Source organism: Microcaecilia unicolor, chromosome 4 (genome assembly GCF_901765095.1).
Source record: "Microcaecilia unicolor chromosome 4, aMicUni1.1, whole genome shotgun sequence".
Classification (NCBI taxonomy): domain Eukaryota; kingdom Metazoa; phylum Chordata; class Amphibia; order Gymnophiona; family Siphonopidae; genus Microcaecilia; species Microcaecilia unicolor.
The window spans coordinates 63,163,103-63,176,432 of record NC_044034.1 but is presented as its reverse complement, the minus strand read 5'-3'; the positions used below and the strand labels follow the sequence as shown (position 1 = coordinate 63,176,432).

Sequence of the window (13,330 nt, the reverse complement as noted above, 5' to 3'; positions counted from 1 at the left end):
AAAGTATCACACATTGTTAACTTTTCTTATTGTAATTTTCCCTCCACCCCTCCCCCCTCCCCATCCTCTCTTCTTTCCCCCTCTAGTATTCTTATGAAGCAGTTTCCGAGTGAGCTGACCATAAGACACCCAAATATGATGATAAGCTATTATACTATTTGTACGCATCGCTGTGAGTTTAGACATTAAGTGAATATAGTTCAGCTTGTGTAATACCACAGCTGTATCAGGCAGGGATTGTTGTTTCCAAGCAGCTGCCAGCACTAATTTACTAGCCACAAACACTAGCCAATCGATGTGCATTCAGCTTCACACCCTGTGGTTTAACATGTAAAAGACAATGCTCCATTTTCATAGGGTAACTGGCTCCTGTCACGCTCAATACAAGTTTCAAAACTTTTGTCCAGAACTCTTGTGCTGAGGGGCAAGACCACCATATGTGATACATATCACCTTCCTCCCCACACTGGTGCCAGCACAAAGCTGACCCTCCCTTGAACATTTTAGCCAGCCTCTTGGGGGTGTAATACCAGCAATAGAGCATCTTATACCCATTTTCTACTAGGGAGCTGGACACTGACACCTGTAACAGGAGTTTGAATATCTTCTCCCACTCTGTGTTTTCATAGACCACCCCCAATGCCTTTTCCCACTTCTGTGTGTAGTAAGTAACCGGTTTAGTGTGTTGGAGTAGTGCCTTGTAAATTCTTGATATCCCTCCTCTTCCCCCCCCTGCCCACAGGCCATAGCCTGTTCCAGTTGCGTTTCCACTAAATTTAGTTCCCCCTTTGCTCGCCTAAGCATAAAGTCGCGCATTTGGTGATATTGGAATGCATTTCTTGAGGGTATTCCATATTCTTCTTGTAGTACCTCAAACTCTAAAGGCCTCCCATCCTCCCACATTTGCCCCAGCTTACGTAGACCTAACTGTTCCCACCTGCCATAGCAGGGGTCCATTACCCCCAGGTGAAACCCAAAAGCAAATCGTATAGGCATGTGCAAAAAGTGCATGCGTCCTGGGAAGAACCGCCCTCTAATCTCTCTCCAGGTCTTAAGAGGCCACTGAAGAAGCAGTGGGGCCAATTTGACCACCCTTCCCAATGCTCTCTCTGGTAGCCAGGGTATGTCCCTCAGAGGATACTGATCAAACCAGGTTTGTTCTAGTTGGGACCAAATCTTTCCCCCCCCCCCCCCCCACCCCGGAGCCATTCCGCTAGGATTCTGAGGTGCACTGCCTGGTGATATAGAAGGAATGAGGGAACTCCCATTCCCCCCTGGGCCCGCTGCTGGTACATCACCACTCTACGCACCCGCGGTGGTCTCCTCTTCCAGATAAAGGAAAACACCTTCCTATGCAGGCCATGGAAGAATATTTCAGGTAGCACAATGGGCAATGCCATAAATAGATATAATAATTTAGGAAGCAGAATCATTTTGATTGCATTTACGCGTCCTATTCATGAGATCATAAGTCCCACCTCTCTAATTCTAGGAGCAACTCCCGTACTTTCCCAGGGAAATTTGCCTCATAGAGATCTTCTATACGTCTGGTCAGGTTAACCCCTAGGTACTTGATAGACCGCGATGCCCACCTAAACGGGAAGCTAGACCTCAAGCTCATGACTTGGTCTTCTGGGACTGTGATATTTAGAGCTTCTGACTTGTCCATATTGATTTTAAATCCTGACACCTTCCCATATTCCTGTAATATCGAAGACAGCGCCAAAAAAGATGTGCTCGGCTCAGTTAAGGTGAGTAATATGTCATCTGCAAACAAAGGGATTTTAGATTCAATGGTCCCCCGCTGCATCCCTTTGATATCTGGGTGTGTGCGAATGTAGATAGCTAACGGTTCAATCACCATTGCAAAAAGAAGAGGAGACAAAGCGCAGCCCTGTCTCATGCCCCGGTATAGATGAAACTGAGATGAGTGCCCCCCATTTACTCGTACTGTGGCAGTGGGCCCCTTGTAAAGAAGATGTATCCAATGAAGAAAACAACCCGATATTCCCATCCTTTCTGCCACTGCAAACAAAAAGGGCCAATGCGCCCTGTCGGACGCCTTATCGGCATCTAATGAAAGTAAGCACATGGGGACCTTCAGTGAGTGAGCACAGTAGATGAGGTGGAGCGCCCGGCGAATGTTATCAAAAGTTTGACGCCCATGAACAAACCCCACCTGGTCTTCATTTACTAAAGATGGGAGATAGTGTTGCAGGCGAGAGGCCAATATCTTAGTAAAGAGTTTGTAATCTACCCCCAACAAAGAGATCAGCCTATACGAACTACAGAGTAATGGGTCCTTACCCGGTTTAGGCAGGACTGTGATGAGAGCCATTTTCCAAGTCTCCGGGAGAGTCTGCACCTCCTGTAACGAATTAAACAGCCTCAACAACAGGGGGGCTAAAAGCCTACCAAACGTCTTGTAGAACTTATTCGTAAAGCCATCCGGTCCCAGATACTTGGAGGGGGCTAAGGTCTTGATCGCCTCAAGAATCTCATCTAATTCATTCGGTCTAGACAATCTATGTTGGGCCCCTTCTGGCAGCCTCGGTACCTGGACTTGATCTAGAAAGGCTGATATATCATCCTCCGAAGGATTTATATCCGAGGTGTAGAGTTTCGCATAAAACCATTGTGCCGCCAGAGATCTGTCAGTTGCCACCTAGCTAGAAATGTATGAAGCAATAAGTGACTCTTTTGGGCATATTGTATTGTTAGGGTTTAATTGTCTAACCGAGGGTTGAGGGTGAGATTAAAGTCCCCCCCAACTAACAGTGCCCCCTCCCCATGTGTCAGTACTAACTGACCTAATTGGTGAAAAATTTGCTACGGTCTGTGTTAGGCCCATATATATTTACTATAGTATATTTTTGTGTCCCCACTTTACAAACTACTAGTATAAATTGTCCCCCTTATCTCGGATGATTTTTTCGACACCCCACGGGCGGGAGTCATTGAATGCAATCAGAACCCCCCTGGTCTTACCCCCCACACGAGTGGATGCAAAATACATGAGGATAATTACGATGCTTACACAAATATTAATGCTGTGGCTTTAAATGCGTCTCTTGGATCAAGGCAATGTCCACCCTTAAGCGAACCAGTTCCCGAAATAGCAACTGGCGCTTCATATATACATTCAAACCCCTGACATTCAAGAGCATTAACTTTATGACCGACATCTTAACAATATTATACTCCTACGCCTGCCGTTTATGGGCCCTCCACCCCCACTCCTCTGCTAACCGCCAGTCTGCCCTCCCCTTCTCCCCCCCCCCAGACCCCTCCCCCCTGCCTGATGAGACCCTCTCAACCCCCATAAACAAAGCAACAGCCATCACAGCTCAGAGCTGGTCACCAAAAAGTGACCCATCCAGGTTACCTCAGAAAAAACCTAGGCCCATTATAAACTCCCAGACCAACTTCAGGTTAGGCGGCCAGCCGACTGCTGGTGCTGCAGGCGCTTATGCCCCACTCGTTGCCATTTCGGATGTGTCCTCAAGCCTGTGTCTGATCGAGACACTCCAGATGATGATGGTGTTGCTGCCAGCTCTCCTCCCGGAAGGACCTCGTGTGCCTCTGAAACCGATTTAATCTGGTGCTGTTTTCCATCCTTATAAAAAACCAACACAAACGGGTGCCTCCACCTATAGCGAATGCCCAGGTCCCGTAGTCTGGCTGTGACAGGTTTCATGTCAGCCCGGCATTTCAAAGTGGCTGCCGCCAGATCCTTATATATCTCCACAGAGTAGGAGTCCCATTTAAAGCCACTCGCTTGTCGTGCTGCTGTTATTACTCGTTCTTTCAGCTTGAAATCCTGAAAGCATGCTATAATGTCTTTAGAGAGATTCTTCCTAGTCGGCCCCAGAGTTCGATGAGCTCTCTCCAGAATTACTTTTTCTGGCGCAATAGGTTACTCCGATGCTGATAGTAGTGAGCTGACTACTCGTTGGACCACCGACTCACTATCCTGATACGTCGGGGTCTCAGGTAGGCCGCGAAACCAGAGGTTATTACGTCTACTCCGATTCTCTAGGTCTTCTAGTTTGTCAGACATCAGTTGCTGGCCAATGCGAACATCAGTGATCTGCCGATCTATAGATCCCATTGCCTCCGAGTGGTCGTCGAGCCGGCCTTTGGCTTCCTCTACTCTACGTCCCAATTCTGTGATCTCGCCCCTCAGATCAGCTCCCAAGGTGGCCACATCCGACCGGACTGCCTTCAAGTCCTGTGATCTTGCCCCTCAGATCAGCTCCCAAGGCGGCCAGATCCGACCGGACTGCCTTCAAGTCCGTGCGGATTTCCTGCAGCCAGGAGCACAGCTCCGGGAAACCTCCTTCTTCGGGTTCTGCCCGATCCTGCGTCGGGAACATATCCCCAGAGGGCTGCACCCCGCTCAGCTCCTGTTCCTCAAGGGCCTCCTCCACCCGGGTCGCCATGCGTTTCTTGGCCGCGTCGCTCTCAATTGCTAATTGGGAGAGATTGATGGGCTCTCTGCACAGGTTTGCATCGCTTCTCCAGATCCCTCATGCTTCAGGTACCTCCAACTTGACGATCTGGCTAACATCACTCGCTGTGAGCCGGGAGACTGCAATAAAATGCTGCGGGTTCTCAGGAGCACAGCATTTAAGCTGCCATGTTCTCCGATTATGTCACTTCCTCCAGTTAATCAAATTTAGAGAAGAACAGAACTAATCAGAATATATATACAACATTAAAACAATAGTTCCTGAAACCCAGTAATTAAAAACCTATGGTCCGTTCTCCCATCCCTGAGAACCTCACCAGAATAATCCTCAGTGTTCAAAAGCCAATTTAAAAAAAGTGAGTTTTTGGGGACACCTGAAAGGCAGGAAGAGAGCTTTTGAGATGTAACTGTTTAGGGTGCAAATTCCAGAGAGTGGTAGCAAGGAAAAAGAAAATGGAAGAATGTGTGGATTCCCAATGTGCCTTAAAGGGGTGAGGCAGAACCAAGCCTGTTGTCAGTCAGAGACTGGATGGTGTGAGTGGGTATATAGGGGATGACTGCAGAGACTAGATAAGAAGGAGTGGTATTTAATTTGGAATTAAATAGGAAGCCAGTGCAGACGTTGCAGTAAAGGTGATACATTTATTTATTTAACACATTTATACCCCACATTTTCCCACTAGTTGCAGGCTCAATGTGTGCTCATAGCATTTAGCTTACCAATATTCTGGAGGGTTTGGAGATGCTTTAGTTTACCCTTAGTAATACCAGCATAAACGGGATGACAGTAAGCATAACGAAAGTTAATATAGGCATAGAAGAAGAATATAGTGAGGTGCATCTAGCATGTTGGAAGGAAAAATAAACCTGTTTTCATAACCTGAGAGATTGTAGGAATGAAAGACAGTTCAGAATCCAGAACAATTCTGAAATATTTCAGTGAGCTAACGGGGGTAATTGATCTGCCAAAGAGGAACAGAATTGTTGTAGGAAGAGGGGATGATCCAGTGATCCACAGTAATCCAACTAGCAACATTTTTTTTTTCTGGATTCAGAACAAGATGATTTTGCATTAGCCAATGAGCAACTTCTTGCAGGCAATTTTGAAGAGGTGTTAAATCAATGGATAGTGGATCAGTATAGTGAACTAAAAGAAAATCATCAGTGTATGAATAAGAGCTGATGCCAAAGGTCTGAATAAGTAGTGCTAGGGGACTCACAAACAAATTGAAGAGAGAAGGTGAGAGAACAAATCCCTGGAGCACTCCACATGACAAAGCACATGGAGTAGAAGTAGATGTTGGCTGTACTACTGTGAAGGAGTGATCTTGCAGAAATTAAGTGAACTAATTAAGGACAGTACCCGAATTACCCAAATAAACTAGGTGTTGGTGGAGCAGAAGTGTGTGGTCAATAAGGTCAAAGGCAGCCAAAAGATCTAGAGATACCACCAATGCAATCTTACCCTGCTCCAGATTACTATGTAAAAGGACCTCTAAATGCAGTCTGCAGTAAGGGTTTCTGTGTGATTTAACACCTATGCTGAAACACTTTGTGCATTGCTACCCCGCAATAAAACTGTATTATGCCTGTATAAACCACATGGGAAGTTTTCTGCATGGGCCTCTCAGCCTTTTTATAAAGTACATAAAATGCTGACAATGTTGGTATGTATAGCAGGAGTACAAAGCTCCACCTATCAGAAAAAGGTAGCATTATCCTGCAGAATAAATGCTGGTACCTATATGAATAGTTTTCTAATGTCATAAGCCTAACAAAGAAGATGATGGAAGATAAAGACCTGTACGGTCCAGATAAACTCATAGCATAAGGTATGTGATACTTAATATGTCCTTGCCATTTTCAGGACATAGACTGTAGAAGTCTGCCTGGCACTGTCCTTGTTCTTCAACTTCTGAAGTTGTCACAGAAGCCCCACAACACCTCATCCAAATCTGTCCAGCCATAATCCAGCCTCTGTGTATAAGTGGTGTCAATTAACCATTCTCACTTATAACATCCCAGCTGAAATTAGCACTTCCAATTAATATAAGTGTAATACCCCATGGGAATGAGTATTACTAAAGTAATAGATTTTTCCAGAGCCCTGGGGGGAGGGAGATCCCTACTAGAGAGCTGGAGTGGAAGGATGTCCCTGGGTGGGAAGAGGCCCGGCCCGGCCCATGGGGAGTGGTTTGGAAATAGAATGCAGGGAAAAAGAGTTGTCCTTGTAAAGAATGACAAAGGGGGACAGGGGAGAAGTTCCAAAGGGGATAAAGGTTGGAGTTATGCCCAATGGGGTGGGGTCGGCTTTTTTTTTTGCCTAATGGTCCCCTGCCAAGAGACCAAAAGGAGATAAAGGGGAATCTTGAGTGAGACCCAGCCTGGGAGCAGAGGATTGGAGATAGGGAGAGCTCAGTCCCAGGACCAAGGTAGATCCAGAGGGGGGTCACATCTGGAAGAGGGTCAAACCAGAGGAGGGTCTGAGCCCACATAGATTTAATTTGTGCTGAGAGGAGGAGAATAATACTGCTCTGCAGGATAGGCATGGACAGGTGACTGTCTATATGTACAGTGGGGGAAATAAGTATTTGATCCCTTGCTGATTTTGTAAGTGTGCCCACTGACAAAGACATGAGCAGCCCATAATTGAAGGGTAGGTTATTGGTAACAGTGAGAGATAGCACATCACAAATTAAATCCGGAAAATCACATTGTGGAAAGTATATGAATTTATTTGCATTCTGCAGAGGGAAATAAGTATTTGATCCCCCACCAACCAGTAAGAGATCTGGCCCCTACAGACCAGGTAGATGCTCCAAATCAACTCGTTACCTGCATGACAGACAGCTGTCGGCAATGGTCACCTGTATGAAAGCCACCTGTCCACAGACTCAGTGAATCAGTCAGACTCTAACCTCTACAAAATGGCCAAGAGCAAGGAGCTGTCTAAGGATGTCAGGGACAAGATCATACACCTGCACAAGGCTGGAATGGGCTACAAAACCATCAGTAAGACGCTGGGCGAGAAGGAGACAACTGTTGGTGCCATAGTAAGAAAATGGAAGAAGTACAAAATGACTGTCAATCGACAAAGATCTGGGGCTCCACGCAAAATCTCACCTCGTGGGGTATCCTTGATCATGAGGAAGGTTAGAAATCAGCCTACAACTACAAGGGGGGAACTTGTCAATGATCTCAAGGCAGCTGGGACCACTGTCACCACGAAAACCATTGGTAACACATTACGACATAACGGATTGCAATCCTGCAGTGCCCGCAAGGTCCCCCTGCTCCGGAAGGCACATGTGACGGCCCGTCTGAAGTTTGCCAGTGAACACCTGGATGATGCCGAGAGTGATTGGGAGAAGGTGCTGTGGTCAGATGAGACAAAAATTGAGCTCTTTGGCATGAACTCAACTCGCCGTGTTTGGAGGAAGAGAAATGCTGCCTATGACCCAAAGAACACCGTCCCCACTGTCAAGCATGGAGGTGGAAATGTTATGTTTTGGGGGTGTTTCTCTGCTAAGGGCACAGGACTACTTCACCGCATCAATGGGAGAATGGATGGGGCCATGTACCGTACAATTCTGAGTGACAACCTCCTTCCCTCCGCCAGGGCCTTAAAAATGGGTCGTGGCTGGGTCTTCCAGCACGACAATGACCCAAAACATACAGCCAAGGCAACAAAGGAGTGGCTCAGGAAGAAGCACATTAGGGTCATGGAGTGGCCTAGCCAGTCACCAGACCTTAATCCCATTGAAAACTTATGGAGGGAGCTGAAGCTGCGAGTTGCCAAGCGACAGCCCAGAACTCTTAATGATTTAGAGATGATCTGCAAAGAGGAGTGGACCAAAATTCCTCCTGACATGTGTGCAAACCTCATCATCAACTACAGAAGACGTCTGACCGCTGTGCTTGCCAACAAGGGTTTTGCCACCAAGTATTAGGTCTTGTTTGCCAGAGGGATCAAATACTTATTTCCCTCTGCAGAATGCAAATAAATTCATATACTTTCCACAATGTGATTTTCCGGATTTAATTTGTGATGTGCTATCTCTCACTGTTACCAATAACCTACCCTTCAATTATGGGCTGCTCATGTCTTTGTCAGTGGGCACACTTACAAAATCAGCAAGGGATCAAATACTTATTTCCCCCACTGTACATACTTGGTGCCCACAAGGTATCCCTGTCAATATTCCTGAGAGGAAAAGTGATGTAGGAGTTCCTCTGAGGATCTAAGCTGGAGTTGTTTTGCTGCTTGGACTGCTTAATAAAGGCTTGAAGTACTACCTGTTGCACAGTTGGAAGAAATAAACTGTTTGAGTTTGCATAAGCTGTGTCTACAATGTATCTTTGAGCATGAGGGTACAAATGCCTCATAAACTCCTGGATCGCTATTCCAGACTACAGACCTACTCCCAAGCTCGACTGTAGGCGAACTGGAATGGATGAGATGAGAGTGGCCCTGAATGTGAAACTGAACTGAACTGACTGATCTGCTTTGTGGCCCAGGGCTGGAGCTAGCACACGGGTGAGACCCAGGTTATATAAACATACTTTGCTGCTGGTGGAGAAGCCAAGGGTGAAGTTTTGTTGGTTGTTTTAAGTTTGTTATCCCTTTTCACATAGCAGTGTACTCCCATTGTACAATGGATAGGACACTTGTTCGGCCTACTTTAATTATAGAGACACAAGGGAGTAGTGTAATCAACTGGACACTTCCAAGTGAGACCAAGGAGATGAGATATTTATTTGTTACATTTGTACCCCACATTTTCCCACCTATTTGCAGGCTCAATTTGGCTTACATAGTATCGTGAAGCGTTAGTCGCCTTCGATGATGAAACAAATACAAAGTGATGTTATTATCAAAGAGGTTCATGTGTTCCGAATCTCTGGGTGACCAACAATTACTCCCCTGTAGGGTGCACCTGTCACTGTGCCCAAAATCAATTGTGACAACAAACACAACTTGTTCACTCAAACAGTCCCAACACCAAGGAAATTTGGGAGGAAGTGACGTCAAGCTCTGCAATGGCGGTCTGAAAGCGGACTCCCAGTCTCCAGCCTGAAAAAGAGTGGATTTTAAGAGCTGTCTGTGCCCTCGGACAAATTGGGGAACCGTTAGAGGGAAAAGAGAAGAACGTGCACCCAGCGATGTCAAATTTGAGACCCAAATCGACGGATTTAACTACTTGGAAAAATAGTTCTTTAATGGTAGATGAGACTTGATATGGCACCGTGTTTCAGTGAGCAATGCCTGCCTCAGGAGTCTGTGAGTGGTGATCACATGTAGATGCAGCTGTGGGATGTTTCCTGCCTGTTTTTTATCTGACTTGAATCTTTCCAGTTTTTCATGAGCCTTTAGTAATACCACTTGCATTTTTACCAGTCATCAGCGCCATCAGTCTTTTTAAAGGCTTGATTTGGTTTACTTGCTCTTCAGCTGCTTACCACTCTTGGACTCCTGAAGCAGGCGTTGTTCGCCAAAACACGGTGCCGTGTCGAGTCTTATCTATTATTAAAGAACTATTTTTCCATCTCTCGTCTCCTTGGTCTCACTTGGAAGTGTCCTGTTGATCACACTACTCCCTTTCTCTGCATTTCCCCTTGTAGCGGATCTAGTTTCTCCACTTCTGTGGTTGTCCTCTAATTATACCCACACCATGCTGCCTTGAAACCACTGGATTCTAACCTTCCTCTTGTGTAAATAACATCTATCTGAAATCACCATTTATACATGTAGCAAATCTACATGTCTGTAATCCTGTAGTAAACTGAACTGGGAAATGTCCTCAGGGGATTACTAGACTGGTACTTTCCAGATTCATGGCGGGGGGGGGGGGGGGGGGGGGGGGGGGAGGAAACCAGCCAAGAGGGAGGATTAGCAGAGAGTAACTGACAATAGGTGTCATAGTTGGGGTGGAGTTGGAAGGTGATAAAAGTGATGGGATTAGCAAACACATGATCTTTGTTTGCCTTCACTGCTGCCCATCTGGGATCTGTGAGGAAAGGGGGTGTCCTAGACAGGCCCAATAACCTAAGGCTGAATAAAGAGGAAGTTTTTGCCAACAAAAGCATTAACTGTGAGGAGTGCTTCGGGTGGGTAGAAAGGGTTAACCCAGCCTGGGAGCAAAAAAAGGATGAGCCTGGTGCTAGAGGTAGCAGCTGGTGGAAGTGCACCTCTGGAGGGAAGGACAGACAGAGAGATCTGGCCCTGAGTGGGTCTGGCAGCTGGGCAAATGGCAATGGGACAGCTTGCTGCAGTAAAAGCAGAAAACACAGCCCTGGATTGTTTTGCCAGAAAGGATGGATATTGACTGTTGGGTAGACTGGATGGACCATTCAGTTCTTTTTCAAAACAATATACTATTCAATTTATAAATCAATCCATTTCAGGTCATTAAATATAATAGTAGGGACCCAGCATGGCCATGTTTTAATTGTTGCTTGCTGATGTGTACACAGAAGAAACAAATCTCCACATGAATATACAGTATGTAGCAGAACAGCGAAGATGACTCAGGAATAAGTGGATGATACTTCAGATAGTGAAAGTTTATTGTAGGACAAACGAGATTCAACACAACTGTGTTTCGGCCGACAAGGCCTACATCAGGAGTCTCTTGGATTTTATGGATCCTCAGGAGCTTAGCTGAGATTGGATGGCAAGAGCCGGTAGTGGGAGGCGGGGATAGTGCTGGGCAGACTTATACGGTCTGTGCCAGAGCCGGTAGTGGGAGGCGGGGATAGTGCTTGGCAGACATATGGTCTGTGCCAGAGCTGGTGGTGCGAGGCGGGGCTGGTGGTTGGGGGCGGGGATAGTGCTGGGCAGACTTATACGGTCTGTGCCCTGAAAAAGACAGGTACAAATCAAGGTAAGGTATACACAAAATGTGGCACATGTGAGTTATCTTGTTGGGCAAACTGGATAGACCATGCAGGTAATTTTCTGCCGTCATCTACTATGTTACTATGTATGTTATCTGTGGTCACTATGTTAATTGAGGATTGGTAGTACTGTAAATATGAAAATGCTCTAGAGGATTTACAAAAAGACAAGAAGTCGACATTTCCACCAAGAGTCTTAGACTGGCAAATTAGAACCCTCTTTTAGCAATTTGAACAGTTTGAATGATTTGTTTGTTACAAGTAAGAATTTTGGATATCTGCCTGTTGCATTTCAGTAACGTTCTGTTTTGCATAAATTAAAAATATTTGGAGTGGAGAGTTTCTTTGGAGTGTGAGTGAAGTAAATTTACTCTCAGACTGAAATAAAGTAAAAGTATAGCGGTCTCCCTGAACAGCGCACTGCTGTGGACTGGTAAGCCTGTCAACCTCTTCAAGTGAATAGCGTTTTGAGGCTTTGGGAGAGAGAACTGCTGAAGGGGGGGGGGGGGGGGGGGGGGGGGGTAGTAAATTGTGTCTCTGCTTGGGCAGACTAGATGGACCATTCAGGTATTTTAAAACCCTATAGCCTATTGGGATCAAGCCTGGCCATGGCCTACACTCAGCACAGTGAAATAAATAAAACTTTGGTTTGTGCCCCTGATTCGGGTACTGACCCGAAGATCTAGCTGGTCCCTGGAACTGTGGGGTGAGACCATGTCTAAATGTGGCTATTTTCGATGGGCAGATGACTAAAAAAAAAAAAAAGCTGCTAGATTTGGAAAACCTGATTTTTTTGTTTAATTCTCAAAAGGAATATTATGTATGTTATATTGTAACCAAGGAATGTAACGCAACGGGCTACAAATATATTTTACAAAACAGGACGAGTAATTAGCGCCACATAGCTTAAGGAACGTATCGACCGCTTTAACTAGTAAAACACAAATACCACACTAGGCAAAGAAATGCACATCGTACACTTCTCGGCGGAAGTGGGTGGGCCTATTTGAACTGTCTGTGGTGTGACTTCACTAGCGTCAATAATCGGTAGATTTTTGTAGCGGCTGCGGCGCCATTTTGAAGTTGTTCACAGTAGTCATAGATAGAACAGCAATCGTGCGTGGTGTTTTGCGCATGTAGTAGCTTGGTTTTCAAAGTAATTTACTACCACGTTTGGAAGTATGGCAACCAGGAACCTGATGCAGGTGAAAATAGAGAAACAATCCCAGCTACCGTCTGGCTCCGGTCAGAAAAAGAATAACAAGCGGAGCCTGGAGCCGCAAGAGATAGAGTCCAGCCTCGTGCCTCCAGTAAAAGAAGAGGAGGATGGCGCCTCCCAAATGGGCCTCACTGTAGACGTAAAGAGCTTCCTAAGGCCAGGCGAGAAGACCTACACGCAGCGTTGCCGACTGTTCGTCGGGAATCTGCCCACGGACATTACAGAGGAGGGTTTTAAGAAGTTGTTCGAAAAGTACGGAGAGCCGAGCGAAGTATTTATCAATCGGGACCGGGGCTTTGGCTTTATTCGATTGGTAAGTGTCGTTGCCGGGATCCTTTTGAAGTCGAAGATGGTGGAATTTGTGTCTTGCAACCTGGTGCTGTGTTGTTTTTGTTGTGTACCATCTCCCTTGAGTGTTGTTTCTTTCCTCCCTCTTTCCTTTTTCGGGAGTATTCAGTTTGGATTAGCCAAGACGTTAACCTCTGATTGTTTTGCTAGCATTCTATGCTGTCTCCCATGTACGATTCCCCTCCGCTCCCGAGGGGTTGGGCCTCTAACGAGTTTGCGGAAAATATTCTCGGTAAAATCATTTTGTTTCTGCTGCTACTAATGGGTAAGCTTGCAAAATCACTCATTTTTGGTTCAGCTGACATGGGCGCAGTAGCATGGCTGCTGATGAAGGAGGTGTGTAATGTGTGCGTGTGTGTCAGAGTTTTTTTTTTTTTAATTATTATTTTGTTTTT

At 45.9% G+C, this 13,330-nt stretch overlaps 1 protein-coding gene across 1 annotated transcript in view; it reads left to right on the top strand.

Annotated features, from left to right (window-relative positions):
- The first annotated feature begins 12,436 nt into the window (after nucleotides 1-12,436).
- Nucleotides 12,437-13,330, top strand: part of PSPC1 (paraspeckle component 1) — a 243,843-nt gene continuing 242,949 nt past the window's right edge. The window contains exon 1 of the mRNA XM_030200285.1: nucleotides 12,437-12,900. Coding sequence (XP_030056145.1) covers nucleotides 12,550-12,900 — 351 coding nt within the window. The 5' untranslated portion in view covers nucleotides 12,437-12,549. The remainder of the gene's footprint in view (nucleotides 12,901-13,330) is intronic.